Source organism: Erpetoichthys calabaricus, chromosome 2, assembly GCF_900747795.2.
Source record: "Erpetoichthys calabaricus chromosome 2, fErpCal1.3, whole genome shotgun sequence".
Classification (NCBI taxonomy): domain Eukaryota; kingdom Metazoa; phylum Chordata; class Cladistia; order Polypteriformes; family Polypteridae; genus Erpetoichthys; species Erpetoichthys calabaricus.
Window position 1 is genome coordinate 210,745,688 of NC_041395.2, and position 17,020 is coordinate 210,762,707.

At 36.4% G+C, this 17,020-nt stretch overlaps 1 protein-coding gene across 3 annotated transcripts in view; it reads right to left on the reverse strand.

Moving 5' to 3' along the window:
- The window catches only part of celf3a (cugbp, Elav-like family member 3a), a 137,135-nt gene that overhangs the window by 16,041 nt on the left and 104,074 nt on the right, over positions 1–17,020 (reverse strand). For 2 of the 3 annotated variants that reach the window (XR_007934148.1, XM_051923079.1), the window contains exons 5-11: positions 16,670–16,749; positions 11,703–11,846; positions 10,628–10,778; positions 8,411–8,419; positions 5,829–5,978; positions 4,984–5,049; positions 4,498–4,602 (exon numbers count right to left, since the gene is read on the reverse strand). Coding sequence is in view for 2 of the 3 variants with exons in the window: in XM_051923079.1 (XP_051779039.1) it covers positions 4,498–4,602; positions 4,984–5,049; positions 5,829–5,978; positions 8,411–8,419; positions 10,628–10,778; positions 11,703–11,846; positions 16,670–16,749 (705 nt within the window). In the remaining variant the exon portion in view is untranslated. The remainder of the gene's footprint in view (positions 1–4,497; positions 4,603–4,983; positions 5,050–5,828; positions 5,979–8,410; positions 8,420–10,627; positions 10,779–11,702; positions 11,847–16,669; positions 16,750–17,020) is intronic. The other variant, XM_051923080.1, reaches the window with a different exon arrangement.

Consider the following 17,020-nt stretch of genomic DNA (forward strand, 5'->3'; position numbering starts at 1 on the left):
TGGTATTAGACAGGTGATAAGCAGTGTCTGTTCTTACTCAGAAATTGTGCTTGAAGTTCTGCTCAAATATTTCAATTTTTGTCACATCAGACCAAACAATCTTTTTCCTCCTGCTGTTAGAGTCCTTTAAATGCTGTTTGGCAAACTCCAATCCAGGAGTTAGCCACTGTACTGTAAGCATCTAATTGATGGAGTGCAGCTGAGCTGGGAGAACCTGTTGAAAGGATGAGGGCTTCTAAGGTTTTGATAGAATGACCTATGGGTTCTTGGAGACCTTATTGAACAAAAGCCTTCCTGCTCAGTTATTCAGCTTGGCCAGACAGCCAACTGTAGGAAGTGTCCTGGTGGTTTCAAACGTCTTCTGTTTCACTATTATTGAGGCCACTGTGCTCCTGGGAACATTCAAAGCTTTAGAAATGCTTTTATCCCATTATCCGGATCTATGCCTCAATGTCATTTTTATTGTGCACATCTACAGAGAATTCCTTAGGTTTCATAGCTTTCTTTTTGTCCTGACATGTAGTGTGAATTGCTGCACATTATATACACAGGTGTGTCTCAGTATTTTGGAATGATTATTGCATAGTGCTGAAGACATCTAATCACATTTGAGCAGGAAGTAGTGTTGTATATTTTAGTGATCTGTAGTTTATTTATTGTAGTAAATTCTTTATAATCAATAAAGGCTAGAAAACAGTTTGCATTTTGTTTCATTGGCAACAGACTATATTTTTTAATGTGTATAGTACTCTAACTGAACACTCAAATGAACACTAACTAAACTGAATTTGGAGAGATGTGGTGGCACAATGTTTAGTGCTCGTGATTCAAGGGATGTGGGTTTGATTCCTACACTGTCTGTTTGATATATGCACATTTCCCTTTTTTCATATCAATTTTTCTTCATGCAAGGATTTCATCCCCCTTCCCAAAGATATATTATGTAGGTTAGACTGACTGTCCACCCTAAACTAGGCCAAATAAAATGAGTGCGGCTATCTGAATGATAGATGTGGATCCCATCTAAGGTTGCTTCTTGTCTTGTGCACAAATGCTACTGGAATAATCTCACCACAATGGTGATTTCATTCTTAAATAGTAACTTTACCTTCTCATCTTGTGTTGATGCTGGGTTAGAGTAACTAATTGCCTAGTATATTATTTTTTAGTACTGAATAGTTAAATATGCAGGCATTAATAAATTAATTGATGATTAATAATATATTTATTATAATATTTACAAAAAAATCTGATAAAAAGTTAATAACTCCTTCACATATGTGTTTTCCTTCACATATAGTTAAGGATATTAAAATTATAGTTTTATAATGGTTAAAATGCTCAAACAATTTCTAGGCCTCTCATTGATTCAAATTTTCATGCACCTTCATTTTTGAAGAAGATTTGTTAAAACCAGCTAGTTACATTAAAGTATCCATGTATTTTTATTCAAGATGCTGCTTTAGTCTCAGCATTTAACTCTGTTCTTTGTTCACAGTTAATGTCACTGCTGTTATCCTTCCTGATCCTGGAATTGTACTGGGTGTACGGTTAACAATGATGGACCCATTCTTATATGATTGCCACATACCATGGGAATTTCAAGTAGCGGAGTGTACTGGGGTATGACGTAGAGTCAACAGTTTGTTTATGGACATTTGAGTGCTTTAAGAGAGCCTAATTTTAAACTGTACACCAAAACCTGTAGATATACAATATAGTATGCCTAAATACAGTGCATCCGGAAAGTATTCACAGCGCATCACTTTTTCCACATTTTGTTATGTTACAGCCTTATTCCAAAATGGATTAAATTCATTTTTTTCCTCAGAATTCTACACACAACAGCCCATAATGACAACGTGAAAAAAGTTTACTTGAGATTTTTGCAAACTTATTAAAAATAAAAAAAATGAGAAAACATATGTACATAAGTATTCATAGCCTTTGCCATGAAGCTCAAAATTGAGCTCAGGTGCATCCTGTTTCCCCTGATCATCCTTGAGGTGTTTCTGCAGCTTAATTGGAGTCCACCTGTGGTAAATTCAATTGACTGGACATGATTTGGAAAGGCACACACCTGTCTATATAAGGTCCCACAGTTGACAGTTCATGTCAGAGCACAAACCAAGCATGAAGTCAAAGGAATTGTCTGTAGACCTCCGAGACAGGATTGTCTCGAGGCACAAATCTGGGGAAGGTTACAGAAAAATTTCTGCTGCTTTGAAGGTCCCAATGAGCACAGTGGCCTCCATCATCCGTAAGTGGAAGAAGTTTGAAACCACCAGGACTCTTCCTAGAGCTGGCTGGCCATCTAAACTGAGCGATTGGGGGGAGAAGGGCCTTAGTCAGGGAGGTGACCAAGAACCCAATGGTCACTCTGTCAGAGCTCCAGAGGTCCTCTGTGGAGAGAGGAGAACCTTCCAGAAGGACAACCATCTCTGCAGCAATCCACCAATCAGGCCTCTATGGTAGAGTGGCCAGACGGAAGCCACTCCTTAGTAAAAGGAACATGGCAGCCCGCCTGGAGTTTGCCAAAAGGCACCTGAAGGACTCTCAGACCATGAGAAAGAAAATTCTTTGGTCTGATGAGACAAAGATTGAGCTCTCTGGTGTGAATGCCAGGCGTCACGTTTGGAGGAAACCAGGCACCGCTCATCACCAGGTCAATACCATCCCTACAGTGAAGCATGGTGGTTGCAGCATCATGCTGTGGGGATGTTTTTCAGCGGCAGGGACTGGGAGACTAGTCAGGATAAAGGGAAAGATGACTGCAGCAATGTACAGAGACATCCTGGATGAAAACCTGCTCCAGAGTGCTCTTGACCTCAGACTGGGGCGACGGTTCATCTTTCAGCAGGACAACGACCCTAAGCACACAGCCAAGATATCAAAGGAGTGGCTTCAGGACAACTCTGTGAATGTCCTTGAGTGGCCCAGCCAGAGCCCAGACTTGAATCCGATTGAACATCTCTGAAGAGATCTTAAAATGGCTGTGCACCGACGCTTCCCATCCAACCTGATGGAGCTTGAGAGGTGCTGCAAAGAGGAATGGGCGAAACTGGCCAAGGATAGGTGTGTCAAGCTTGTGGCATCATATTCAAAAAGACTTGAGGCTGTAATTGCTGCCAAAGGTGCATCGACAAAGTATTGAGCAAAGGCTGTGAATGTACATGGGATTTCTCAGTTTTTTTATTTTTAATAAATTTGCAAAAACCTCAAGTAAACTTTTTTCACATTGTCATTATGGGGTGTTGTGTGTAGAATTCTGAGGAAAAAAATGAATTTAATCCATTTTGGAATAAGGCTGTAACATAACAAAAGGTGGAAAAAGTGATGTGCTGTGAATACTTTCCGGATGCACTGTATATGGTGATGAGGTTCTTGATTGGTGAGAGACAGATGAGAGAGAGACAGAGACACATAAAGTGAGAAAAGTGAGAAGGGAGTGCTTGCTGAGTTACCAGAGGGGAGCAAGTGTTATTGATTTAAACTTTGTGTTTTGCTTTTGTGTAAATGCCTCTTGTATGTTTTATAAATTGTTTGTGGCTTCCTTGACATTATTCCTAGCATGTACATTTATTTCAATGTACATATTGCGTAGTGTTTTTGTGCTCACGTTTATGATGTTGTGGTTGTGTTGAAGGTAATGCAGTGTGTGTGAGTTTTATTTTAACAGCCTCCTATCTGCATGAAACTGAGATGAAGTCCCGGCCCAATCATAGACTGTGTGGAGGTAGCATTCTATATATATGACTGCATGCATGTGCTAAGTTACATAACTGTAAATTGGTCCAGTAAGAATGATTATTAGTGTGTTTCTCTCTTGCCACAAATTCTATTGGGATAGACTTCAACTCCAAGTAACCTTAATATTAGAATATAATTTTCAAACCCACTTTATCCAGTTTAGGGTCATAGAGGACAAGAAATTATCCTGTCAGTACAGGGCACAAGAAAAATGAATGCATTAATAGATGGATATTTAAAATAGTGTTCAGTATGCTGGGATTATAATAGGAAATCTGTTTTTAAGAATAAATTGAATAGAGTTATAGTGATGTGAATAAGACAGAATCCACACATAGATTTCAAGACTGAAAATATAATTTTGGGAGTGAAGCTACGTTTAAACTGTAAAAAAAAAAATCAAATCTATCATTCCATTGTCTAGACTGCTTTGTTAATTACATGGTTATGTAAGTCTATTCCAGCAACATCAGACAAAAGGTATGAACCAGCCCTGCACAGGGCACCAGTCCATTCTTACTCAAGCATAAAAAAATAACAAAATAACATATTTCAGCTGATGAGCCTCAGGCAAAAAGCACCTGCAAACCAAAATACAGATCAATAGTGGATGCTGAGTGACAATGAATAAAATTATATTGGAAAAGCAAATAATGGGAGGAAAAAGACAGCATTAAAAAACCCTTCATCAGTGCAAAAGCAAGGAAATTAAATAAAAGGTCCTCAATGATACAAAAAATATGTTACCCTCTCTCTGTTGCTGCTGTTGGGGTTGCTGGTGTTGCTGAGTGACAATGGTGGCTTGCTGGGGGAATGCTTGACTCACCAATCCATATGCAGCAGGATAAGCCGCTGTCAAACAAGGACATTAAATAAAAAAACAAAATTAACACTGCAATTAGCTCATTTATTTAAAATAATTCTTCCTGTAGTATGAAGTGTCTTACAGAATAGTAGTATTTAATTACTACAGGTCTTGCTGAAAAGTACAGGTCATATCACACACGGGCCTAGGTGAATTGTGTTTGCCAATAGTAAAAAAGAGTTGCTATTTTACTTTGCACAAGACTGAAGAATCTTACTCAAACCCATGAGATCCTAGAAGGAAAATGATTCTTAATCTGAAGTTCAGTTCTCAATTTGTCATTCACAAGGTCAGAGAGGCATGGGATCACAAAAAAGTAAAGGACATTTAGTCCGTGTAAAGCAGACTTGCTCTAAAGCAACACTCACCTGTGTAGTGCTGCATTCCTGCGTAAGCTTGCTGTAGGGGGTCTACTGCAGCGGCTGGGCTCTGGGCTGGAGACAAGAGTGCACAGTGTCAACATTTTATCAGAAATCATTAATTGCTTACAATAATGTCTCTAATAAGTGTTTACAGATTACAATACTGTGGCTACTAAGGATTCCTCCAATTTGCTATTTCATTTTAATCTGTAAGGCCTCAGTGCTCAGAGGTCATCTTCCTTTTCTAATGTTTTTGCATTATTTAAATATGGATTGGGACAAGAGTATTTTTAGACCATGCTTTACAAAGAAAAAAAACCAAAATGGAATTATTTCTTTTTAATAGTATCTTGCATATCATTTTCTCATTTGTGACTGTTATATTTATTTTCATGCAGCAGAAATCAGGAGGGTGCATTTAAGTTTACTTTAATTACCAAACCTACTGTATAAGAAATACTTTGCCTTTTCAAATAATGTACAATACAAATTTCTTAATTGGTATGAATTTGCCATTGATATCTTAATGAATGTATTGTGTATAAAGATCTAATTTATTAAGTCTAATTCCCTATTTTCAGTTTTTCTATATACTGATGAAAACTGTATATTGAACTGTATGGATTTCAATTTTAAATTATGTTTATGTCTATTCTATTATGATACTTAAAAAGAACCAACTAGTACAAAAATATAGGACAACCTGAATCTCCTGCTTTGTTTTGCTTCTGACTTTGGTTCTTTTTGGGGCATTTTGGCCCATGTTTGGGTGGGATCAAGCTGATAGCACTCTTCACCTTTGTACAAATAAGGGTTTATTTGTAGTTCTTATTGATTGTGTTCTTGCTAACCTGGGTATGGGTGGACCCCATTGGCATAGATAGTTTCTGAAGCAGCCTGTCCATTAGCCTGTGTCGGAACTGGACTGTATCCATTTACTCCAATCGGGGCAGGGAGTGCAGGCACTGGAGTGGCAGCAATAGTTGGGGGTGTGCTTGTACCTGAAAAAACAGACAAAGCAGCCAAATATGACTAAAACTTTTCAAGATAATTCAGCAGTATGCATATAATAACTACAGTAACTGAGGGCAGTCCAGCTCCAACCCACAAGTGCTAAGTCACCTTAAGACTTCACTTGCTGGGGGAAGCAGATCTGTCCATTTCTAGTCATCAAGTGCAGAATAACAGCCATACTTCAGTCCTTGAGGGCTATGAGGTTGTCAAGCTCAATTCCTTGAAGGCCATGACACTGTCCATCTCAAGTCCTCAAGGAAAGTAGTACCCAGCTTCAGTCCTTGAGGATCATTGAGCTTGTGAAACTTCAGTCCTCAAGGGCTGTGTGGCTCTCCAACAATACATTTTTAAGGAATGTTGACTGTCCAGTGTCAGCACTGAAGAGCAGAAGAGCTGTCCAACTTCAGTCCTTAAGACAAGAGGGGCTGTCATACCCTAGTCCACAGAGATCAGTGGGTTTTAAAATCAATATAAATTCTAAGTCAAGAGTCAGCAAACTGTTTTAATCACAGGCTACTCAGAAATTTAAATGACTCTTTGCAGTTCATACAGTTAAATCTCTATGCTTTACTAGTTATCCAGTTGAGGTGGAAGGGGGTGGATGAAGCCACCTCCTTTATATTTTAAACAGAAAAAGGACATGTCATCACAATGGGTTCAAATGGAGTAAGGGTTTGAACCATTGGTTTGCCAGCCCCTCCTCTAGATTATGCCATGTAATCTAATAAACTCACATTTTGGTCAGATAAAGCTAATAATCTTATTGCCATATTGATGCCAATGATTTTTAAAAAGTCTTGTAGTTTAAGCTGCATTTATATAAAAAAATTCTAGGCTCAGCAGTGAAATGATTAAATGCAGTTAATAAACTGAATGAAAAACAGATCCCAAAGCCTTCAAGGAACTGAGTGTGCAGCCCTTCTCTAACAGACAGTAAAAACCCCAAAACATAAAGAAACTGAGACATTTTAGATCATGACAAAAATATGGAAGTGTTACAATTAACAATGTTATCCATAAAAAGATGATTATTTTTGGCAATTTTGTCTACTGAGGTGATGAAATATCACCATCACATCATTAAATACAGTGTTGCATGGTTTTGTTATTATTACTATTATTGACTTTTCTGTCATAGTGAAAATTGGCTGCAAAGACTTCTAACTTCCAGAAGCCTGATCATAACATAGTCTGGATTATATTAACACAATATCCAAGGCTGTCAACTCAGTTCTTTGTTTATGAGGTTTGAGAAGGACTGGTTGAGCTTAATAAAACAAACTTTCACACAGCATTACTGCAAGGCCACTTTGGACAGACTCTAGCTGTTGATTGACATTGAGATAAATAGACAGATAGATAGATAGATAGATAGATAGATAGATAGATAGATAGATAGATAGATAGATAGATAAATAGATAGATAGATAGATAGATAGATAGATAGATAGATAGATAGATAGATAGATAGATAGACATACACCATTTACAATAAAGCATTACTGTGACACAGGATGATATGATATTTAGGAGATGTGTCTTTGGCTTTCATATTACATAATGTTTTTAATGGGGTGTCTGTGGATTTTGCCATTTAATATGCCACAGCAGATCTGTTTTGAAGAAATCCCATGAAAGTCACAAGCAGAGATTTGAATAGATTCCATTCTCCCTGCTCTGATTCCTGACAGATGTGTCTCCTCTCTGCTGTGTCTTGTTGAGACGTGGTAACAAGTGCACTGCTAAACTGTACTGACAACCGCCTATAAGCATGAAGCCAGCTTACTGACCTTTTCACTATAAATCTTTGTAAGAATCAGATTTTTGCTCTTCCTGTACATATATCTATATATGTGTGAAACAATCTGGATCTGGAGAAAGAGTGTATTTTTTTCTACCCCTGCATTATTGCTTACATTCTCCCACATTATGTTTGTGTCTTTGACGTTTTTTGATGTCAGACAGGATAGATTATTCTCAAAGTCTTGAACCAAGAGTCAGTGGATAAAATACCTCTTGGTTAGCTAGTGGCTAAGTCCTGCTGGATGAGAAAACAGACCTCCAATGAATTTTCTTAAGGCTATGCTTAATAGAATGTGTTTTAAATTAAGAAGGATTTTCTTTACTATGGTGTCAGTCATGGTCACAGGTGCTGTTGTCATATTCAGAATTTTATCATTAGACAAGGATTCAACATTATTTTTACACAATAATGTCCATTCAGATGATCTGTAAAACCTGAGTGAATGATTTCCATAAACTAAAAAACAAACAAACAAACAAACAAACAATTAAATTAACAAAGAAACAAAACAGAAAATCGGTGTTCTATATTTTGATTCAATACTGATCCCAGTTCAGCCATACTGGTAAAACACATACACAATGATGGGGAAGGAAGCACAATTTTGTAACAAACCTTGCCATACTGTTACACAGAACATCCAATTTGAGGAGCAGGAATTTCGGCAGGAGTCCGGTTTTAAAAGATCAACATAATTAAAGATGGGAGAAAGGGACAGTCTGATTAGGGTCAATTCTCAACGTATAAAAAAGTTGCAGTATCCCACAATCCTGTACCATTTCACATTCAAATCAAGACCCCAACTGTTCACTCAGTATGCACCTGTGCCAAGTAAGCCTAAGAAAAAGGAGAGGGTTCATTTCATACAGTGAGAAAGTAGCATCTGCAAATGCGGATGTTCTTACAGCATTTACCACACAGAGGTGAATAACTAGATTATAAATGTGTGTTTGTGTGCATGTGTGTTTCTAGAAAAAATACAAATACACAGCAAGCTCTGCACTGTAGAAAACACAGTTAACCATTTTATGATCAATTTTACATTTCTTCACTCATTAAGTTAGAAATTAATATCAGTTAGTCAATTATTTCAGCCTCATACATAGCATGGTGCCAAAAGAAAGAAAGAAGGAAAGAAAGAACGAGAGAGAGAGAGAGAAAATTGTATGCATGCAACCTATCCAACGGAACATTTTTTGTTACAATTGAGTGAATATATGTTTTCATCAGTTTTTTATAATCTAGTCAGTTTTGTCCATCAGTCAGAGAGCACATAATAAATAAGACCATGTGAACAGAGGACCTCCATTTTGGCTTTCAGTCATAACTATTTCAATCAGGATAGTAGTAATATTTGATATTTAAATAAATTCAATAAATGAATCACCATCTTTGCCTTGACAGATGCAGGCTAATGTTTCACTGCAGAGAGGCAGAGGAACAACAAGTAAAAATTTTGTCTATGTGAGACTCACAGTGGCAGATAACCCTACTGCTTTTGTGTTTTACAGTATTGCTCACAGAGATTAAAGCATGGTATTATGCAATTTGTTTATATAATGTCAACATATATTTAAGAAAGATACTTCATCCATTCATTAATTTTTCAATAAAGTCTGAGTACCATTCAGCGTCACAAAACAGCAGAGACTTTTTATAAGTATAAAATGTTTACTTATTCCAATTTATACTTTTAATTATTTTTTTCCATTAAGGTGAAGTGGCCTCTGAGGCCAACATTGCTGCACTGTACTTGGAGCCTCTGTGAGTCATGTCAATTCAATGAGATGAGTTAAGGAAAGCAGAGAGCATTAAAATCCCAATTCGGACAGGATGTAATCCATGAGGGAAAAGATATTGTGCATTCAGAAGAAGCAGAAGTAATGCTGAAGAAATCAGATTAAAAACATACACCCATGCAGCTGTAACAAGATGGAGGTAGCCTCCAGACAACAGAATACCATTTTCAGCTCTTCTCATTATCATGTTGTTTCTTCTTCCTTCGTTGCTATCTGGGTGGCAAAAATTAAAATATTCTCCTAGTTTAAAATAATCACTAAATTTGCCATTTGAATGTCTAAAACCCTGAAGCAGATATTGACAAAATGCTGACAGGCAGTTTTTGTCTTCAGCTGGTTTTCATAATATTTATTTTCCAGGAAATTGTATAAGTTAGTACTGGGTATCTTCAAGACATTATAATTATTTAAAAATGGATGGATTATTCCAATGGATGGCACAGTGGCCTTCAAAGACCCAGCAGCCTGGGTTTAAATTGTGCACATGGTCACAGTCTGTGTGGAGTTTGCATCTTTTACCCATGTCATTAGGTTCTTCTTTAGGTATTATTATAAAATTGACCCCATCTGTGTGTCTGCATGACCAGGCCCTGCAATGGAATGGCACCTCATTCAGAGCTAATTCTTGTCTTGTACTGGAAGTTGCTGGTAAATACTCCACTCGGCACGGCAGCTGTGAATTTGATTAAGCAGGTTTAAAAATGTATACCTGTGTCATTTTCAAATGTAGATGGTATCTTCAGTTGTATTTTAAGCCTTGCCTATGTGAGTGTTATAAGTGTGTTCTGGAGTCTTCCCACATCCCAATGTGGCCTGTGATGGACTACTGTAGTGCCTACTCATTGTGGGTTGTTCACCTTGCACCTGTTATGCTCTGGCCCCAACAACACTGTTTGAAATTAGCATGTGTAGAAAATGAGTTATTTCCAAGTGAACCATTTTAAAATAATGTAGTTTTACACTAGGGTTTTAATGTCCAAAGTGTCGTTGGTTTATATATGTAGGTATAAGGTATGAGAGAGCTTCTACTCACCTGATGAGGGGGTAATGGGTGTGATTGGAGTGGCGATCAGCCCATTGGCATTTAATGCAGCCATCTGCTGCATCTGCACTGCTGCCATGGTGGCCATGGGGTTGAGGTAGGCATTTTGAGCTGCAACCAGGGCTGCCTGCTGCTGCATCAACTATGGGGGGATGAAAATATAGAAACTTTATTAATGACAGGTATTAACTTGTTCAGAGATATGGATTTTTATCATTGAACATTGTACCATAAGTCTTTAAAAATCAAAATATACTTCATGAACAATTATAATGGCATGGTAATTTATATAAAGCACTGTTGATTTAACACCTGCAAAAGTGAAAATCTGGCTGTAGCAGACAAACTGCCTCCTTGAACTGTAAATTCTGCTTAGAAATGTAAAGTAAGGAGATTTACACCTTCAAATCAACTATAATGTTTTTTTACCCATTATAATATAAATGCGTTTGAATAAGTGTTTACATAAATAAGCTTACTGTTAAGAGAAGCAGTTATAAATTTTTGCATTTGGAATGATATTTTAAAAAGTAGTTAATAAACAATGAATATTTTGACACTGGAGGCACTGTTCACTTTCCATAGTTTCTTTCTTCTTTTATTCTGAGTATAATAATTTCTTCCCTTATGACAATGTCTAATAATTGGAGACTTAAAACCATCTGAGCATATCAAAATATTATTAGTTAAACACTAAATAAGAGAACAATGTTTTTATCCTACTTTTAAAACACTCCATGCTTTGCTCTTGTAGAAGTACTGTACTGCATTACAAATGACAATTATGAAAAGTATTGCATAACTGTTGAACATAGCAATATTATTTACAGTAACAGTTCCTAAATTACTTTTTATAAAAGTGTCTGCTAAATAAGTAGGAATAAAAGGAAATATTTTTATTTATATGTCATTTACCATATTTTTGTAATTAAAGTAAATGAGCACATTATTTTTTAAAATAGTTTCAATGAGAGAAAAAAAACATTCAGAATAAATCTCAAGTGATCTGGTTGACAGTTTGTCATCAAGAAGCAGGAAAGTTAGGACAGAGGAAACATTTCCTTACCGCTTGTGTATAAGCACTGTATGCCCCAAACTGCAAAGTCATAGGGCTAAACATGCCCAGCTGGTTGGCTACCTGCTGCATCCGTCTAAGACCTCTCTCCTTCTCTGTGTCAGCAAATTTCACCACCAAACTAGATGAGGCCCCCTATAGAACAGTTCAATGTAAAGAAGAAAAATTGGACTAACTGATTATATGTCATATCAAAGATAATATTTAAAGAGCAGATTTTACAACAACACATTTTCTTTCAGGAAAATATTACTCCTCTATGGAGGCATGGTGAAGCCTCAAAAATTATCCGGAGTTTAAATTCCACACATGAGCACTGTTTGCATGTAGTTTGACTGTGTGTGTGTGTTTTTTTTTTCTTTTTTGTCCTTTAAGTTTACATCTACACCAAAAGATTAGGGTTAATTACCAAATCTAAAGTATTCCTGTGTAGATGTGTGTGTGTGAGTAGCTCCTGCTATGAACAGGCACTTCATCCAGGGCTAGTTCCTACCTTGTAAATGACACTGCAGACTGGTACCAGTGCCCTGTTACCAGGATTTAGTTGGTTTGAAAAGTTACGTTGTGTAATATTACTGCATCTACAAAATGAGGTTAATGCTCAAATTGTCATTTAATGTAAAATAAGAAAACATTTGGAAAGAAAACACCACTTAGCCCAGATAACTTGCCTGTTCCTAGTCACCTTAGGCCAATTTAGAGTTGTCAATACTGTCTTTGGGAGAAGCCATGCACTCTCCACAGACAGTGGCCTACCTGGGGTTTTATACCACAACAGGAACTGTGAGCAAGTGCCACTCACAACTCTAACACCCTGCTTCCTTAACAAAGGTAAAGGAATATTTAACATTTGAAAAACAATGAAAGGTTTTAACAGCTGTAGGAAGTTCAAGAACCAGTCAATTTTCAACATTTACAGTATATGATACCTTTGATGATTATGTCATTCATTAAGAGTCCTCCTAGAAGATGATGAGAGCTTTATCAAATGAAATACTGTTTCAGAAAGGTTGGTTAATTGTCAGGGTCCTTCCAGTATAAACATATTTACTACTACGACTGTATTCCATTAACTGAAAACTCATGTAGTCCATTATGGTGGCTTACATTTCTCAAGAAACAATGTCTGTCATGAATTTAAAAAATGTTGAATGTAGAAAAAAATCAGTTGGAGAATTTCACATGTTCAATTCCATGTGCTGTGATGCAGTACTAAGTAGACCTGTGTAAAGGTGGTAGCTACTGTATAAGTGCATAAACAGCACAACGAAATACAGTAATACAGTTAGTAGAACCGTGTATATTTTTTTAAACTACTCAGAAATTCACTGGTTATTTTTGAAGTTGTCTTCATAATTCATTTGTTCATTCATTTTCCAACCATTTCAGGGTTGTAGGAAGGAACCAACCATAGATGGGGATGCCAGTCTATCACTTATGTTTCTAAATTTGATATCTGAAATTATTTTTTCAGGAAAAGTAAAAGTTCAAACCAATACAAGTGTACAATTACTGTTGCTGACAAAATAAATGTTCAACGTAATTGTCATGCCTGTGTAAAACCTTTGTAATGAATGAATATATAAACTGAAGTACCTGTAAGTTAAAACATACTAACATTAGGATCACACTGAAATTCATTTTAATGAATCTAACATAAATGTCTTTATATGTATAGGACTGATTTAATTGTAAAACTAGCTGTGCTACCCATCTAAGACAGGATGAAATCTAAATTATCAACATAGACCTTGACTATTGCGTGTTTAATCTATTGGAATGTATTTGGTAATGCATGTAGCAATAAAATATGGTGTATTAGTAATTCCAACAGATGGTACATCAAAAACATTTGTAGCAATAAATGCATTACTACAAATGTCTGTGATGCACTATCTACCGAAATGACAAAAACAATGGGTATGTCTCTGTTATATGCCATTTGGTATGAGATTCATAAATGCAGGGCTGATGTTGCAATGTACCATCTGATGAAATGACAGAAACATAGCAACCGGATGGACACACAGACACGCAGACGCTTATCTTTTTATTAAGGTGGATAATGAGCAAATTGTGCCATGTTTCATTCCTCTTAGATAGGGACTGTGGTTTGCCTTGTAGAAGCCAATCACATCATCCAAGTAGCATTGGATGTACACTGTAGGCATTTGTCAATATCATTTTTAACAGGCACCAAGTTATTCTTGCCTCTGATCTGTTTCTGGTGTGCAAACCAAATGAGCACTATCTGTAGCATGAAGCAAGCAATATTTTCATTTGAGCAACAATAATATTTATGTATGTCATGCTATATGGCTTTATCTGAGGACAGCCTTGAAAACTCATCATTTCCACCTTATACCTTTAACTGCCTAAGACAACAAAATCATGTATTTATTCTGCATCATTCCATTATAGTATAGTGAAGGTACACATTAAGAAGCTGGCAGCTGACTTTGGATGTGCATTCACCTGATTACAGTGTAGATTGACATATGCAATAAAATGATAAAAAAAAGCAGAAGCATATTTGAGTTGCTGCACTCTTTCTTTTTACTATTTTTAATATATGTGGTGATTTATACCAGCCATGGCTGTTGAAAACAAACACATTTTCATATATGGACACCATAAAAACAAGGTACTGATTCTGCTCCTAAACATGGATAATTGTAGATTGACTAAGGATCTGTGTGCATCCGCCTTAATAGTGGGCAGTTACAAAACCAGCAATCCCCTGCATCACCACACAATTATATATTGCAATTAACTGTGATCTTTCCCTACAAGTGTCTGTCCATGTTGAAGTAATCTTAAATCAATGAGTAGTATATGCATTTCCCATCAAGTATGTCAAACAGCAGATGTGCAGAGACAAGTGGTTATGCATTATCTGCTCTGTTAATTTGGATTGAACATGTCAATGGCAAAAGCAATAAAGTGCTTCAAAGAATGGAAGTATGTAAAATAATTACAGTGGCACATTTTTGAGATAGATGCAAGAGGGCAAATCTCATCAGTCACGACACTCTTCTCAAATTCCCACTGTCTACACATTTTATTTTCTCTTACTACTGTAGATGAGATGAAGTAAATCTTATGGGATTTTGTATCAAGGGAACATTTCATGGGATACATCTTTTGACCATGGGAATTTATGTACAGAGATTTTCTCCTCCCTAGGGATACTTTTATTATTTATGCAAACATTACTACTGATACAAGATGCTGTCATCATTGACTTAGACTTGGGGTAAAACCATAAAATAAAAATTACCCTCTTATCAGCCTTTAGTGTGGAAAGATGATTTGCCAGAGATTGGAAATCTCTTTGTGTGTAATGATAAATGACAAATGAGGAAATCAGTTGTCAGTGATTCTACTGTATCAGGGTCGTGTTTGTGCAAACAGACATGCCAAAACCCCACTTTATAGATCACGATTAAGTCCCTGTCCTATTCCACAAATCTTAGATATAAACATAGTATACATTTGTGCACCAAAAACATGACATAGAACTGACATAATTAATGTTTCCTGAACATGGGGCTAAACCACAGAAAATCTATATAGTCAGCTTCTAGAAATTTGGTCATTCATTTAAATTAACAACCATGGCTACCTCCAATTTAATAGAAATTAAGTTATAGAGACTTTAACACATATTAAGTTACGGTATTGCTACATTAAATATGCTTTAATTTTAATAGCCAGGTATTCAGTTAATATTACATGAGATAGATATGCAGTTGAGGAATTTAAATTCATAAAAAGGTTAATTAAAAAGGTAACCCAGGGACGAGGGTGCACCAAATACTAATTGATGAATATTCACTACAGTATATATTAACTGTGTCTGCTGTTAGTTAGACTTTGAATTGAAAACCTTACATGAAACCATTGCATTTCTAACATTTGTTTGGTTTAGTGTTTTTTCTTTTTGAGGGTGCATGGTGTCTGATTTATCAATATGTTTATTGTGATTAAGCAATACTGATGAATTATTTTATGGTGCTTTACTCATATATAATGAAAATGCAGGTATGTATATGTTTCTGTGCTTAAATCATTTTGGTATTAACTAATTAAATAAAATAAAAGGTTCCTGGAGTTTTTTTTTTGTATCCAAGTAACAAAAATAGTTTTTGCCAGCTGATTCAACAGAATCCTGCAGTTCAGTTTATTTTTTACTTTCATAATATCTTATTGATCTTTACTACCTGACATGATGTCAGTTCTAACTGAATAATTGGGACAAGCATCTTTTTGCCCTAATCACCACGAATGTAAAAAACACAAAATGTCCACATTTCAGAATCTGTTGTGTAATTTCCGATATTGTTAATGAAAATATGAATAACCTGTTTTTTGGGGAAGGTGACTAATGGCATTGGTGACTCACAATTTAAGAGTCATTGGTTCAAATCACAGCAGCAGAATGTTTTGTGTTAACTTTACATATTCTTTAGTTAGCTTTTCAAAGGTACTCTGGTAGTGTGCTGTAGTTGGCTTAGCAGTTAAACATTTTCAGGGTGGTTGTGTCTTTGAGTGTGTTCTATAATGGTTGTACAGCAGCCAATGTACTCTGAAAAGGCTCTAGACCTTCACACACTTGTATTAAGTGAGACTAGAAAATAAATGAACAGATGGTTTTAAAAATGAGTAGGGACAAACTACCTGCCTAGACAACTGCTGGCTTTCCAACATGGTGCACAAGCCATTCAATGAAGTGAGTTTCACTCAGTTTATTTTTCCTTCACCTTGTTTTGTCTCTAGTCTACTCAGCAGTCTCTTAGGAGTCTTTAGCACCAAGAAAATTCATCTCCTAGCTCTTTGACTTACTATTGGCTTAGAGAGCGAGACACCAGGGAAATACCACAGAGTGAAAGCAAGTGTTTAAATCTACATCTAAAGCTACTTAAAGAACTTGAAACTGGGCTGGGACCAAAACTTACCGGTAAAGTGCGACTCCCGTGTAGAGAGTTAATGGCAGCTTGTGCTTCTGCATGCGTCTGGAATTTTACAAAAGCACAACCTGCAGACAGAGAGAGAGAAACATATTTACCTGAGAGCAAAGTATCTAAGATATGATAACATATGAATCATCTAATTGTGTGCCACTTTTATAAGATACCCAGCATACATTTGCATACACCAATATAACTGACTGGTTCTTAATTTACATTGTACACTGAATATTCTACTGTTACTTCATTCATGTACTTCCTGCTATGTGCAGTTTACTAATACCATCATTACCCTTGAATAAATATCAAACTGATTTGCACCATTGTGGCCCAGGCAAG